At 41.5% G+C, this 15804-nt stretch overlaps 1 protein-coding gene across 1 annotated transcript in view; it reads right to left on the bottom strand.

Moving 5' to 3' along the window:
* Xkr4 (XK related 4) overlaps positions 1-15804 on the bottom strand; it is a gene marked incomplete in the record, with an annotated part of 379561 nt that overhangs the window by 359817 nt on the left and 3940 nt on the right. Inside the window, 1 exon segment of the mRNA XM_055603198.1 lies at positions 14741-15738. Coding sequence (XP_055459173.1) covers positions 14741-15738 — 998 coding nt within the window.

Below are 15804 nucleotides of genomic sequence, written 5' to 3'. Positions count from 1 at the left end.
TTTATTTAACATGCTCCCAGCTCTGTTTATGTTTATGCCTTTTCCGATAACTCGTTAAATAGAGTCTTTAACTCCGACCATACGACTCTTTAGTATTGCCACCTCTGTACTTTGGTTGTGTTCGCTCATTATACAGTATTCTAAACTTCTGAATGTTTTTTAAGTCCTCCCTCCAGCTATGTTTCCGTTTCCCTAACTCTGAAGAGCATACAGCGCATCTTCCTCCATAGTGTAACACTGAGATTGAAAGGTAGCTTTCTGCAAACATATGTTCAAGTGTATCCTGAGTGTCTCCACTACATTCAAGGTCACTTTTGTAAGAAAAAAAAAAAAAGAAACCAAGTTAAGATTCCTTGGAAAGTAACTCTTAACCCTGTTTGAGTTCCTACCTTCCCATATACTGACATCCCATATACTGACATGTTTGGCTGTGAGTCTCAGCATCTGTTTCAATCAGCTGTTGGGTGGAGTCTCTCAGAGGACAGCTATGCTATCATCCTGTCTGCAAGCCCAGCAGAGTATCGTTAATAGTGTCAAGGGCTGGCTCTCTCCCATGGGGTGGGTCTTAGGTTGGGCCAGGCATTGGTTGGCTGAATCCCTCAATCTCTGCTATATCTTAATCCCTGCACATCTTGTAGGCAGGGTAACTTGTAAGTCAAAGTTAAGTAAGTATTCTGAGTTAAATGAAACCATAGTCCTTCTTTCCACATCACGTAACCAACCATTTGATCGTGAGTGTACCCATAGAACAAGATCAGAAAAATGTGACAACACAGATAGAAAATTTATTAAACCATGAGACTTGGGATTTAAAGAAAAAAACAACTAAGTAAATAAAAACCCATTTTCTGACATAAAACATTGGAAATCACCTAGTATCTCTAGTATCTTTGGAAAAATGCCATTGAACTAAAAATGAAAATTATACTGGACATATTTAATGGATGGCACCAAAATAATAAAGTGGGATCAGCCTGCATCTAGAGAACCCCATTACCACAAGCCATTCCACATTCGAAGGGCACCTTTTAAGTAGTAACAACGGATTTCTTTTGATTGTTAAATGTGTCCGATTCTGAAAATTTTGAATTGCTTGCACTTGGGAGCAAATTTTCTAGCACTTGCATCTGCTGGTCCTCTGAGATAGATCTCAGGACATGAATTTCAAGTACTGTCACATACTGGAGAGAAGGTGAGGGAGGAGAGAGAGGGAGTTCATCTGTGCATTTGTGTCTGTGGTGGAGCTAATTCTTAATTCATGGGACATGACATTAGCATATTTGAAGCATGACTGCCTGAAAAGGAAACTTTAAATACAGGCTAATTACATGCATTCACATGGGATGAACCTTACACAGTATTTTTTTAAACTTCAATTAAAAATATACACATATAAAAAGAGGTTTGATGAAATTGTCCTACACTGGGGAGACAACACCCTCAGCTCTATAGTCCATGGTAGCAAATTAAAAGTCCAGTACCAGGAGTGGGTTACCTCTTTTAGAGTTGTTGGCCAGTGGGGACACAAAGATCCCCTCACAGTACAGACTACCCTCCAAAATGTAATGGGAAGACACTATTGCTTAAGGTACATGTTTGGATTAAAGAGCATGAAGACCCTTGAATGTGGGTGCCTGAGAACAGCAGAAATTTGGATCCCCCTTGAACTGTAATAACAGGCAGTTGTGAACCAGCAGATAAGGGGACTGGGAGCCAAAACTGGGTTCCCTGGAAGAGCAGTAAGCACCCCAATGGCTGAGATATCTCCCTAGTCCTTACTTAGTATTTTGTAGTGACACATTTCTCAATGAAAACAAAAACAAAAACAAAAAAACAAACAACAAAAAAACACTGTATATTTTCTTCCCAATAGATATCAAATGACCATGACACATTAAAAATTGAATTGATCCACAGTTCCTGTACTTGAAGTTTTACCAGTCACATTAATTCCAGTCATAGTTTATAAAAAATAATCCAACCTAGACCAATAGAACAGGGAGGTTTTCCAGAGTACATAATTCAGTAATGTATGTCACAAGAACTTGTATGTTCACTGCAAGGAACATCAGAATCGGGCTGACTCTAGTCTCTCATTTCAAAGTACAGAAGGTAAGAATGAAGCCAAGACTCTGTATGTCTCCTACTCCTATCAGAGAATAATTTATAGTTGGTCTTGACTAGTTCCCACTGATGTCACAGTAAAAGCAAACTCCTTGAGGTCATCAGCATTGTCTGCTAGGGTGAAAGGTAGGGAAATGCTTCTCTACTTCACGGTACTGTAATAGTCACAGAGTAGGCAGGAAGCTCGAGGCATGGCAACATGATGAGGGAAGTGATCACATGTGTTTGCTGGTTGGTTGCTCTGTGCACCAGGACAATTCTTTCTCCTTTTCCTAACATCAGCTGGGTTGGCTTCAGGTAGGAATGAAAAGCTGGATGATTTAGTATGAATGATCTACAATGGTGTTTGCAAAAATATCCTTACTGTCCTCACCAAATGATCTTTATTCTGTACCAAAGAAGCCCACCATACCATGAGGCATTAAGCAGACGAAAGGTAGGAACCACAATAAGCTTCCACATAGAAGGGGTTTTCGACTCTCAAAGAGTCACAATATATCAGACGGTAAATTCTTTTGTAAACTCCATTGTTGACTGGTGTAAGGCGAAAATACTCACTGTCCTTCCCCTGGTCATTTCTGATAAAGTCTTACTAGTTATTTGTAACATTTCATTTTAGACATTCTTTTTCTCCTTCCTCAAGAAGCTCTGACATTCCTAAGCCTAACAATGTTTAATAGAAACAGAATGTAAATTACATATGTAATTTTATGTAATAACCATGCTGTAAAAATGGGAGAAGAGGGCTGGACATGTCATTCAGTATATGCTTAGTATCCACAAGGCACTGGCGTGTACACACACACACACACACACACTAAAATAAAAACAAGTGAAATTAATTTTAATCAGATATTTTATTTAACCTAAAACATCATGAGTTTAACCTTAAACAAGCGTGAGATGATTAGTAGACATCTATTGTGCTTTCTCATGTCAAATCCTCAAATTCCCCAAGTGTTGTGATTCACACCTCAGTCAAATCATCCATCTTCTATTATTGTCTAACTCAGATTAGCCTTTCCTGACCACTTAAGATGAGAGGTTCCTTCTTTGAAATAACAGGAATTGCCTCATACTTCTCACCTCCTTATGCTTACAATACAGGGTCCTTTTTACAGTGCAGGCTGCCGTTCATTAACTCTGAGGTGGAAGAGAGATTCTGTTTTTCCGAGAAGCTCCGCAAAGCTGCCCATGCTTAGATCTATAGCAACCCCAGTAGCAAGGCCACAGCTCTAGTGTTAGTTAAGACAGCGAGGAGGACCACGCTCATCCCTCAGCTAGTAAATTTTCGGAGAATATTCTTTTCACATATTTTCCTTATTTTGAATTTAAGTTAAGCGCATATGGATCCATAACTGAAGGCTTATTCCTGATCAATTATTTTTGTTCCAGTCGTGGAAAATGATGACACCAACCAAGTAATAATTTAGTCAAGGGGCTCTTAGTGGCCTTGTATATTACCAATATTGTTAAGTGTGAACTTGTGTAGGGTTCTACCTCCAGTCTTGGCTTTGTTTTCAATGTCTGACCATGAAGATATTATATATTGAGACCAAAAATCAGACCAACTTGTCTGTAGTCATCCTTTTTGCATTTTGATGCCCTTAACATTGAATTATCACCTGCTGCTACTGAGGCTGAAGGGATCCTTGTATCCTGGGGTGCTCCTTTCTGACTCCCATTAGGCACAGACCACACCCAAACACTGATTTCCAGCACAAAGGGATCCTTTACTAACAAGATAGACAGTGGGCAGAAACAGTAGGGGAGGCTCTGCAGGAAAGTCTTTTAATGAGAAAAAGGGGGAATTCCTTGGTAGGGTGAGTTGGCAAGTACTGACTGGACATTTCAATCAGTGTAGCTGGAGTGGCAGGGGTGGGGAGGGGCAGGTGTGTGAGGGGGACACGGAGGCCTTCAAAGGCTGAGCATCCTTAACCTGCATAGTCTAAACATGGAATGCTCCAAACTCAGAAACCCTTTGAGTGCTGACCTCACAGAGGGAGAAATCTCAGCCTGCACATATGGATGCTGTCCTAGTTTGCTCCTCTGTTGCTGTGACAGAACATTCTAATAAGAAGCAACTTAGGGAAAAAAAAAACGGGGGTTTCTTTGCCTTACAAGTTACAGTCCACCATCAGGGGAAATCAAGTTAGGAACTGAAGAAAAATCCTGGGGACCAAAACTGAAGCAGAGACCATGGAAGAACGCTGTTTACTGGCTTGCTCCTGGGCTCTTGTTTGGCTTCCTGTCTTGTACAAGCAGGACCACCTGTCCAGTGGTGGCATTGCCCATACTGGGCTGAGCCCTCCTACATAAATCATCAATCAAGGCAATGTCCGACAGACATGCCATGGGCCAGTCTGATGGAAGCAATGGGTTTCCTCTTCCCAGGTGCCTCTAGTTTCTGTCAAGTTGCCAAAAACTAAACAAGACAGGTGCTCTTGAGAGTTATGCCTTTGTTCTCTGCTGAGTTGAGGCACCCCAGTTAGGCTTCATGGATAAAATTGTTCTAAGCAATGCATAAAATTACAACCAGACTTGTTTATAAAATGCATTGGAAGCATACGTGAATTCTGTGTTCAGATTTAGGCCCTACCTCTAAAATACCTCATTGTGTATATTCAGAACTCCATAAAATATAGAAAATCTAAGCCACCCTTGCTCTCAAAACTTTTGATTGAGGCTCACTCAACTTTTGCCACACATTTATGTCTGCCTCTTGTTCTAAATTCTCTCCTTTAATGCTGTGCGCCTGCCTGGCCCCTCTCAGTGGTCGCTTCCTGACTTCGTCTGGTAACACAGAATCTCAAGTCAAGTTCCTTCCGACAGCAGAGCCCACTCAATGTCAAGTCCATCTCTTCAGCCCAATCACTTTCACAACTCAAACGTTACCTCCTTTGACAATAGCACATACACATCTAACAGAAACTTGACCAGACTGATGAAGCATTACTCGAAGCTTGGTGGTGACAGAGTGTCACTATCATTTCTCCACTCCTGTTTCTAAGATTTGAAAACTCACCTACTAGTTATGAAATAAAAATTCTCCACTTCTGTTTATTTCTCTCATGGCTAATTTTTTTCTTTCTCCAGCTAACAGAAGCGGACCTATGGATAGCTCCTATGTGCAAACCATAGAATACAACTTTTCAAGTATTTGGGCATGCTCATCCAGTAAAAAGACCAGGCTGCAGCCTCCCTGCTCAGGTGATTTCAGCATCAAGGTAGTAAATAACATCACTTTAGCTAATTGTTACCGTCGACTATTTTTCAAAATAGAAGCACATTTAATGTATACACTTTCATTAGTCAGTGCAAGGCTACTGTCTTAGGCCTAGAATAAATTTTGAACCAGACCATCATTGTATCAGAAAAAAAAAAAAAACCCACATGTTCATTGTGATTTCCGATTTTAATAGTAGTATATCCCCTGGAAATATCAAGCCCCGGGAGAGTCACTTCTCATTTGTGCTACAGCAGCAGATCCAATAATGATAAATTGTTTGGGGGAAGCCTTTTTCAATTGACCTACATTTTCTAAATGATGGTTATTAATTTTACTTTTGCAAAACAGGAAATTAATTAACAAGCTGAAAGTCTATTAAGACAAAAGAAGCCTTTCCAAATTCTTTCCCCTGCCTCCCTGAAGATCACCCCTTCCTTATCACTGTCACAGTGATACAGTGCTAACAACTAACGACTGGCATTATGGGACACTACCTTGGGACTGTTATGCTCCAACTGCCCCCTTGGCTTTGATTGCTTACTCTCTGTTACCGGATAGATAGAAGACCTGAAAAGAATTGAGCCTCAAACTAATATCTTTATTCATGAGTATTGTCAAAGCTGCAAAGGAAAAAGGGAAGTCAAGTTGTGTTTTAACATAAATGAAATCTTCGATTGGCAGCTCAGATCGGTGACTCTGTCCCTCATAAACAGAAAACACTTGTTGGGAAGTCAAAGCAAAGTCATCTAACGTCTTTTTCAAGTCTCTGTGTATCCCACTTTTCTACATGTGGGTGAGATTGTTTGACTCATCCTCACACACCCTACACATTGCCCACTGTTGTGTTTGTACAAAAGGAATCCCCTGGCAGAGAAATACAGCATGTGTGTACATTAAAGAAAAGATGTGAAACTGCTTCACTCTACGTATGAATCACAAAGACTAGGACATACTTTGACATAATATTCAGTTCAGAAAAATCTTAAAATAGGTGCTTGAAATTTTTACAACTTTTCAAATCTCAAATGTTGGCATGGAATCCAAATGTGTTCTGACATTCAGGAATCCAAGTACTTCCCACCCAAGAAAGGTTAAAACATTGATCTTTTCTAACAGACTGCAACCTGTCCCAGCATAGGCCTGGGTATGATGTCTTCACAGGGAACTTGAATTCAGCTTCCAGCACATTGACAGCGACAGTATAACCTAAGGTGTGCTTCTAATTGTAAAGCACATCCAGCTTTGGCAATGGTCTTTTCACTAGCATTGCAGAGAATTCTTTCCAAGCCTGAGAAGCACTGTCCTTATTTGTTAATGACATGCTCCAACTGGCCACACAGTGTATAGATGGAAATTTTGAATTCTCAAGTCTATCTGATATACATTTTCAAATTGGTGAACACACCACTTTTAGCATCCACTTCAAATACTTGAGTATGGATTTTCATGAGAACGGCTTCACTGGATTGGAATTAAAATTTGAGAGTGACATGAAGTAAGGCGCATTACAGCTTATGATTCCTTCCTCATGTGCCAGCCATGTCAATTCATAGAAGTTACTATCAGCTCTGAAGAGATCACTGCAAATCTCTTGTGGCTTACAGAAACAAAAGCGTCTATCTCAAGGGCCCTGAAAAGACTCATATAGACTTCCTGGCATATATACTCTGGGTATCAGATACATAACATGATTTATATCAAGAACAAAGTCAGAATTTTAGACCTGGAAGGAACCTTAGATAATATTCTTGACCAATGGGATCTTTAAAACAGAACCTAAGAATGAGAAGGGTGAACCAAAAGATCTAAGCGTTGCGGCATTGTGGAAGTTGTGCTCTGTCTCTTGCACAGAGTTCCACATGTCCTAGCAAACCCAGGTGGATAGTTAGCTACTGCATGGATAAACCACCTCATCTGAAACCAAGTTGAGTTCAAAGGATAAGTGCATCTCTAAATATTCCCACCAGTGGTGATATAACTATAACTTTATCCTTCTACTTCAGAGTTATAAAAATCTAATCGTGTCAGTTTAGGTCACCAATTTCATCCCCCTTAACCTTACTTTGGAGTCTTTTGCATACTGTGCATATAGAATTATGCTTTAACACGTTATAACTTCTACTCCCTTTGTCCAATAGTAACCCATAGATTTGCATAATTATGTAAAAGTTATGCTGCAATATTGTGAAGCTGTGTGCATTGTGTTCAAAATGCATGTATATATTTGCTAGTCAAGGAAAGCAATGATCTTTATTTTGTTTTTCAGGTTATGAAATAAAACTTTATTTCATAAACTTTTTTAAAAAAAAGAATTATGCTACCAAAGTTCAAAAAAGATTGAAGCCCCCAAAGGTGCCCAGCTAATTCTACCTATAAGTCTATTAGCAGTCAAATATACATAAGATTTAAATAAAAACACTGATCCTAAAGCTTCTACAAGCTCACTGTCCTATCAGCAAGAATAGAGCAGTAATCTGGGCTTATAGATGCATTCTTTTCCTTCAGAGAATGACTACAAAAATGAAATTCAGTCCCTCTTCCCTAACATTAGCAATCTGAAAAAGAAGGAGGCTGATTTGTTCTGTCCCTTCTAGAAAATGCCACATCTTTCCCAATGTTCTATACCATTGGAAACCAGCAAAACAACCGAACAGCAAGCTCAGCTATACCCAAAAAGAAGGGAGAAGAAGCCTGGGTTTTACCCACAGTTCATGACATGTTCTGTCCAGTGTGTTTTTCTTTATGTAAACCCCCAGAAGACCTTCATTCAGTCTTTTGATGGTCTCCTCCCCAATGGACTATACCGGAAAGGTATCAGAGACACCTTCCAGTAGCTGGAATGAGGTGAGGTCTTTGTTAGGGTGGTCAGATTTATGAAGAATCTTGATCAAATAAATCAAGAGCAGCTGAGAATTGTTGAGCGGGATTTTCCTTGAACCCTGACAACTTGTCAGAACTGTAAATTCAGACTTGATAAACACTTTCTCGAGATGAGTTCTGTATACTACCTCACACTTCACACTGTAGAACAAGAAATCCTGTCCTATTCTAGGCCCAAATCTTGCCTTCCTGGGTCTAGTGAGAATGTCACAGGACTTTCTAAAACAAGTCAAAGAAATGGGTAATCTGATTAGCTAGTAAGCATATAAACATTAGGCACAGCACAGTTGGTTACATGGTAGTTTGTGCTTTAAACATATAGACTACGTATTCCTTGTTTACATTGTAAAACATAAAATATTCAATGGCAAATGTATTAGGAATTTGAAATGTGTTAGTCAAGATGAATTTTTAAAGATTTATTTTATTTCATGGGTGAGTGTCTGGTCTGTATTTATGTCTAGGCACTAGAAGTAGGTCTGGTGGTCAGAAGAGGTCAGAAGAGGACATCAGATCCCCTGAGCCAGTTGTAAGCCATCAGGTAGATGCTGAGAATTGAACAGAGGTCCTTTGCAAGAACATCTAGTATGCTTAACTACTGAGCCATCTCTTAAGACCCAATAAGAATTCTTTTTATAAGTGACTCATCAAAACTGTCAAAGTGACTACCGCCTAAATGATTAATGATGATGTTCAAAACCAAGGGTATGCACACTTACAGGGGTGCTATACTCAACTGCCTCGTTAAGATAAGCTGAGGTGCTGTAGAGGAATAAGGATAAGATTTTTCACTCTCATGATGCTAACACAGCTCACAGTTCAACTGAAAGGACATCACATAGATATACCTGCCAACAGTAAATGATTCCAACTCATGCAGCAACCCAAGGAAATGCACAGGGAGGACCTCTCTGAGTGTGTGTGGATTTATACCCATCAGCTAACTCAGAGATTACTCAGGGCCAGTGTACAGATTTGTGGTGCCTTGGGGAAGAGAACAGGTCCATAAACTAAAAGATAGCTTTCAGAGCGCCACTACTGCTGTTTTGAAGGAAAAAGACTTCCTACTCTCTGTACCCATAAAAACCAAAAGTTAGTCTGCTGTGTTTGGAGCCAAATATGTTGATGAAAATGGTCATAAAAGCTCAAGCCTAGAAGATAATCTTGCAGCACACTCGTCCACATGATAGTCAAAGTACCTTGATCTTGGTTTGAACTTTTTTTAATTGCTGAGCCACTCCTATAACAGAAAGTCATTGATGATTGTGGGTGCTTTTGATTACTTAATTCCTTTGAAATTCTCTTTTCACGATGCTCATCCTTTTGTTTTTCTGTTTTTGTTAGTTTTATTGTTATAGATTCAAAAGTGCTCTGCATGAGAATGCACATCTTCAGTCTTCACCTACTCATGTGCCAGAGTCTCCATGAAATTCCATGGTCTCTTTCAATCATAATTCTTCAACACTCATCAGATCACCCTCAGAATTCCTTGCTTCTTTCCTACCTCCATCATCCCCCTCAACTTTGCTGGCCTTGTTTAGCTTGTTCCCTCCCTCGACTGGGGACATTAAACCCTACCCTAGGATCTGTACAAAACTATGTGACCTACAGAGGATAACATTTAGAAGTCTCTTTTTCAATTTACATATATGCAGAATGGAAGTACTACCTAAAACATTAGTTGAGGACCAAATGAAAAACAGAAGAAGGTCTTTAGAGATTTTAAAGTAGAAGCAAATTTGCTCCTAACATGTAATACAAATTGCATAAGGCAAGGATCACCATATCTGTAGCAATAGCTCTTTAAAAAAGAAAACTACAAAACAATACGTTTTGGTCCAGAGTTTTCTTTTGTAGTTTGTATAGATACAGTTAAACAGTCTGTTTCTTTGAGAAATAATTCTTCATTGTATTGAGTTTCTTTACATGTTTCAATAATACTCCAAATCAAGACCTGCAAAGTTCATGTATATTATGAATGGAAGAGACACTGGTGAATCAGAGGAAATAATGACATCTCTTCTGAGACTTTCAGCTGTGAAAAATTGCTTTGAATAAAACAATGTTGAAACACGTTTGCAAACCCTGTCCTTTATAATCCTTCAAAGGTTCCTCCTTGACTTCAGAACAAAATCTCAATCCTTTTCATTATCTAGTACACAGAATTATTCAGTCGTCTTTAGCTACTCTCCACAGCTCTGAGTTTGAGGCACATGTGTATCCTGGTCATTTCCGTGCCCCACAGCATTTATGCTTTGTTGTACTCACGGCTCTAAAGTGAATCATAATGTTTTCTCATCATTTAAACTTTTATACAGACATCCCCTTGCCTCACAGGAACCATCAAGGTTTTTTTTTAATTTCTTGTTTCTATTGAAAGACTTAGCCTTAGTTTGATGTTATCTGTGTCTATTCTGTCTTCCTCAATAGAGAACAGATACCAAGATATATATTTTATTGATCTTAGGAAAGCTAGTATCTAGAACAGTGTGTTGCACATAGTAGGTATTCAATATAAGTTGAATAAATAAAATAATGAGCATACACAAGGAAAGAATGCAGATATACAGGAAGTAGTCATTCAATGAACCAGCAATATTACCTAAGCTATGTCAGGATTCAGGGCTAACAGTCAGTGAAGCACATATTTTAGAACTGTGGCCTACATTCTCTTTCCCTTATCTCTAGTACCAATATTCTTTGCAAGTGCTATTTGTGTGTTTACAGACATTGTACCACCTAATCACAAAGGCCACCGTAGGACCACGCTATGCAGCCAGGACTTAATGAAACAACCAAGTGAGAGAGCAAGAGCAGTGCTGGCCCTGGACTATGAGCACATGTCTCGAGTCTTCCCTTATCTGATGTGTGTCCATTGAAAAGATCAGTCCATGTACCTAAAGTCCAACTCCCTTTCCACCTTGACAGCCTCAGTGCAGAAAATCATCTTTTACACATACTGTTGTTGTTATCATCCAAGTGGGCACAGGAAGTTAGCCAATTAATCCAGAAAGAACATGAACTACAGGGTAAGATAAACCTGGGTCTGAATGCTAGATATAACGTGGGTTATCAGGGTGAAAACTTAATCATTCTAAGCTGGTTTTCTTATATAAAGAGTTACTAACCATTCCCTTCCAGTTTACTGTAAACTTAGGAGATTAAGAGGTGAGGATTTGACATTTCCTGACAACATTACCATCACTGTTTTAACTCAGGCTTAGAAATGACATAGAATAACTTTTCTTTGGAGATGACATTATTATAAGCATAGCCATTCATGATTCCCACTGGCAGAGCTGCAATGTTAGTCATTCTGGAATTATATAAAGAGAGTAATAAAGAAACATGTTCTCGTTCATTTGCAGGCATGGTTCCTTAAAACTATGGTTGCTCTTTCCACGTGGTAGAAAAAACTCACTTCATTATTTTGTATGGCTCCTTCCCAGTACCACCTCCTATGACTTTAAAAGCTTCCATTAATTTCCCATTAGTAAACTTTAATTAAAATGAACATGTATCATTGCTTTTAGCAGTTGTATTCATAATGTATGTATAATGCATGCAAATTTTGAGCACAACATTTTAAATGGCTTATTTCAGAACAAACAAACACTTGGATGTTATTTTAAAAGATTTTATCTATAGAAAGATTTTAAACTCTGATCCTTCCCTAAAATAACTACAGTTTCAGGGCAATGCAATGAAAAATTAGACACCTGCTTGAAAATCTATCTTCTTCAAGACTGTAGTATGTTAAAACATGAATAATGGCCCCTGAGCTTTAAACCACTCAGTACCCTTGTGTTAGTGCAGTATTTGGGTAGAATGCTTTGAAAAGTAGAAGCGGAAGGGGCCACGTAATGCTTCTGATTTACACATCTACAGTGATCTAAGCTATTCACTGTACCTAATGCAATTGTCTTAGGTATGCCCTTTCTACCACTCATTATGAAAGGTGCATACCCACCTCCACAGTTCTATTCAAATTTTAACAAGGAACAATTGAGACATATCAAAAATCATCTCTGTGTTAAATTCACATTATTCTCATTCTTTACAGTTCTCTACATTAGGTCAAAGTAACTTAAAAGCATATCTAAAAAAAAAATAATGAGGTCATTTTTGGATCTGGTGCTCCCAGACTACCCTGAGATTCCTTAAATATTTGAACCAAAACAAAATAATATGTTGAATAACAATTCAGATCTCCACAGTGAACATCTCATTAGACAGTGATGACAAAGACCTGATATTTCCAAAAAGAACATTTCAACCCGAATGAGCCCATTATCAAAGTAAACCTCGATGTCTCACAGGAATATTTTATAGGTCTGCTTAACAAAAAGGGAGCCATGTGTTCTTCCAAGGGTTCATGATGTAAAACACTTGTCTGACAGCCTATGGTTTCCTTTCTGTGGTCAGCCTCACCTTTTCACTCCTTGTTCTCTCATGGCTCCTAGTTAGACACACTGACCCAGTGGTTAAGTGTCATTGTGATACTTTGTACCACAGGCTTTCCCACTTCTCACTTTTTCAACATCATTTCCTGAAGAAATGAACATTATTTTCAATTGGGAAAATGTTTAGATTCGAAAGTCTAATAAACACTATAATTAAAATTACTTCTTCAGTTCACTGAGTTTGACACCACGTGCTTTACAGAAAATATCGATCTGTAGGAGAAACATGCACAGGTTTTCGGTGACTATAACTAATAACTACGTGCAGTGATGATTTACAGATAATTAAAAGGAAGTGATTGAAAAATCTTTTAAATGTTTTCACAAGTAACCAAATAGGATGGTAAGTTCTCTGTACCACATTGCTAGGTTAAAATTGGTAACCGTGTACATCCAAGCCACTAAATAATCCCAGCAATTAAACAATCCTTCTAGTTCCTTCTCATCATTGAAGGAGAATACCCAACGTGGGCCTTCCAACAGTTGTCTGTAGGAAATAGAGCTGCCACAGTTAACCGATGTTTTAGAAAGTCTTCCTAAGTCTGAAACATGGATGTTTCCACATCAATCTGTCTGACGACACACCATAGACCGCTTCTCCAGAAAGCATCTTCTCTACTTTCTAAGACAAGAGGTCACTAAGGCCCTGCTCACCCTGCTTTACAAATGTTAGTACAAACATTAGAGCAACGGAATTGCTACACTTACTCTTCTTCTCAGATGAGGACACTGCTGTTCACCAGAAAGAAAATAAAAAGAAAGTCTGTGAATATAGTCTACAAATTCTCTGAGCTGTTTCTTCGTGGGACACTTCACTGTGTTGATGACCTACAAAGCCTTTTAGTATAATAAACTACAGGTCAAAGTGTAAAACAATGACCGGAATTAGTGGACTTGGTAGGGAGTTTCCACTCCATGCTCTACGTATTTACTAAGTTGCTTTAAAACCAAGGGATCTCTAGGGTTTTCGCCTCTATATTCTTCCACACACATTTTTTAATATGTTAAACACTGTGTTCCAAAGCTACCAAACACCTAAAAGTCAAAAGAACAGATCTCTGAGCATATTGTGCCGCCACATTCCTACATCTGCGCAGGCATGTCTGGGGGCCCACCCAATAAATATAGTCTTGTACTTTGGCGTGTAAGTGAAGCGACTACTCTGCAAAGAGACGTGGTAGGTCAAGTGATAAGCAGCAAATCAGCCAAGGAAAATACCAAGCACAGCGAAAGTTTACCCCATGTGCTTGCCACCCCTTTTCCAAGGGTTCTCGGCGACATTCGAAAGTAGACAAAGGGATACCGCAAGTACTATATGAGACAGGATCTCCTAAAGTCTCATCACTAGTGTGCATGCATACACACACACACTCACACACACACTATACAAAATTATAGATATTTATGTTATGTATATGGCAAATACAATATTTATTAACACTACTTTGAGCACAGTACTTTCTTTAACAGTTATCACTCAAGTGTGGGTTCCTTTGAGCAGCAACAATTCCTATTTTCCTCGAATTTGTCAACTTACCCCCCCCCTCCCCGGAACAAAGGAAAATATTCAAATTACAACACATCACAAATTTATCTAATGAAAACGATTTTTTAGAAAGTGTGACTGGCACCCTCCACTACTGAAACGATAAGTCCACAGTCTGTGGAGAAGTTGTAGCATACAGAGTAAAGCCACTGAGCCCGGAAGAAGATGGGAAGCACAAGAACCACAGACACGTTCTTGCCCTTCGGTCCCCGTCCTCACCTGACATGAGTTAGGTAGGCTAGGTAGGAAGACAGGCAGGAAGGTAGGTAGAGACAGAGAGATAGGGACACACACACACACACACACACAGAGAGAGAGAGAGAGAGAGAGAGAGAGAGAGAGAGAGAGAGAGAGCAGTTTAGAAAAAAGAAAAACCGAGTGACCAGGCGCACTACCAGCCATCCTGAACGATTTCACGCAGAAGCAGAGTGGTGGGCATGTGGGCATGTGGGCATGTGAGAGCAGCGGTACCCCTCCATCCCCACCCTGATACAGTACCTCCAGATTTGCCCGAGCTGCAAGATGTGGATGAGTGACTGCAGGAGCCAGATGCAGAAGGCGCACGATGCAGACCTGTGTTTGCCGCCGGTCCGGGTGGCACCGTTGCTGTTGCTGCCGCTGTTGGCGGCGGCGATGTTGCTCTTGCTGGCGTTGGACGCTTGCCTCTGCGGCGTGGAAGGACGAGCCTCGCCTTCCCCGGCCGCAGACCCGCCGCTGACCACCGTCTTGCACTCGGCTCCAGCCTGCTGGCAGCTGGAGGCGGCGGTCGCGGCGCTGTCCTCGGTGCCGAAATCGTGCACAAACCAGCGGAAGCTGAACACCTGCACCGAGAGCGAGCCCAGCACCACGAAGAAGAGGGTGAGCCCAAACCACCAGCGCTGGCCGCGCAGGTAGTAGTCCACGGCGAGCCAGATGTCCGTCCCCACATCCGCGAAGTACACGGCCACGGCGGCCAGGATCCAGAGGCAGTCCCACAGCGAGTAGCGCCGCTGCTCCCTGCCCAGGCGCAGGCACAGCGCCCCCGAGCCCACCCCGCCGCCCGGGCCGCCGCCGCCGCCGCCGGAGCCGCCCGAGCCCGCCGAGCCGCCGCTCCCGGCGCAGCAGCAGCAGCAGCGCGAGCAGCCGCCGCCGTCCGGGCAGCAGCCGCCTCCGGCCGCCTCCGCGTCCTCGGCTCCGGGCCCCGACGGCAAGCCGGGAGCCAGCCCTTGCACCGAGCCGGAATTGTCCGAGTTCTGCAACGGGGTGAACGCCACGTCGCTGCTCTTCTTCATCTTCAGCCTCCCGTCCGACTTAGCGGCCATGATGATGCCTCGGCGGCGGAGGAGAGCCCTCCTTTTATCTGACACCTGTCCCCGCAGTCTCCTCCTCCTCCTCTTCCTCCTCCCGCCACCTCTTCGCCTCGCCCCGGCGGCTTCCCTCCCGGCTGCGCCGCTCTCCTCGCTCCTGCGCCCGCTCGCCCGCCGCCGCCCGCCCGCGGGGCTGGGCGCTGGGCCCGGCTAGCCGCACGCCCGGGGCCCGCAGGAGCGCCGCCTGGCTGCCTGCGCCGAGCCCAGCTGCTCGCG

Source organism: Psammomys obesus, unplaced genomic scaffold (assembly GCF_907164565.1).
Source record: "Psammomys obesus unplaced genomic scaffold, mPsaObe1.curated_primary_1811, whole genome shotgun sequence".
Classification (NCBI taxonomy): domain Eukaryota; kingdom Metazoa; phylum Chordata; class Mammalia; order Rodentia; family Muridae; genus Psammomys; species Psammomys obesus.
This window is presented reverse-complemented; position numbering and strand designations above follow the sequence as displayed.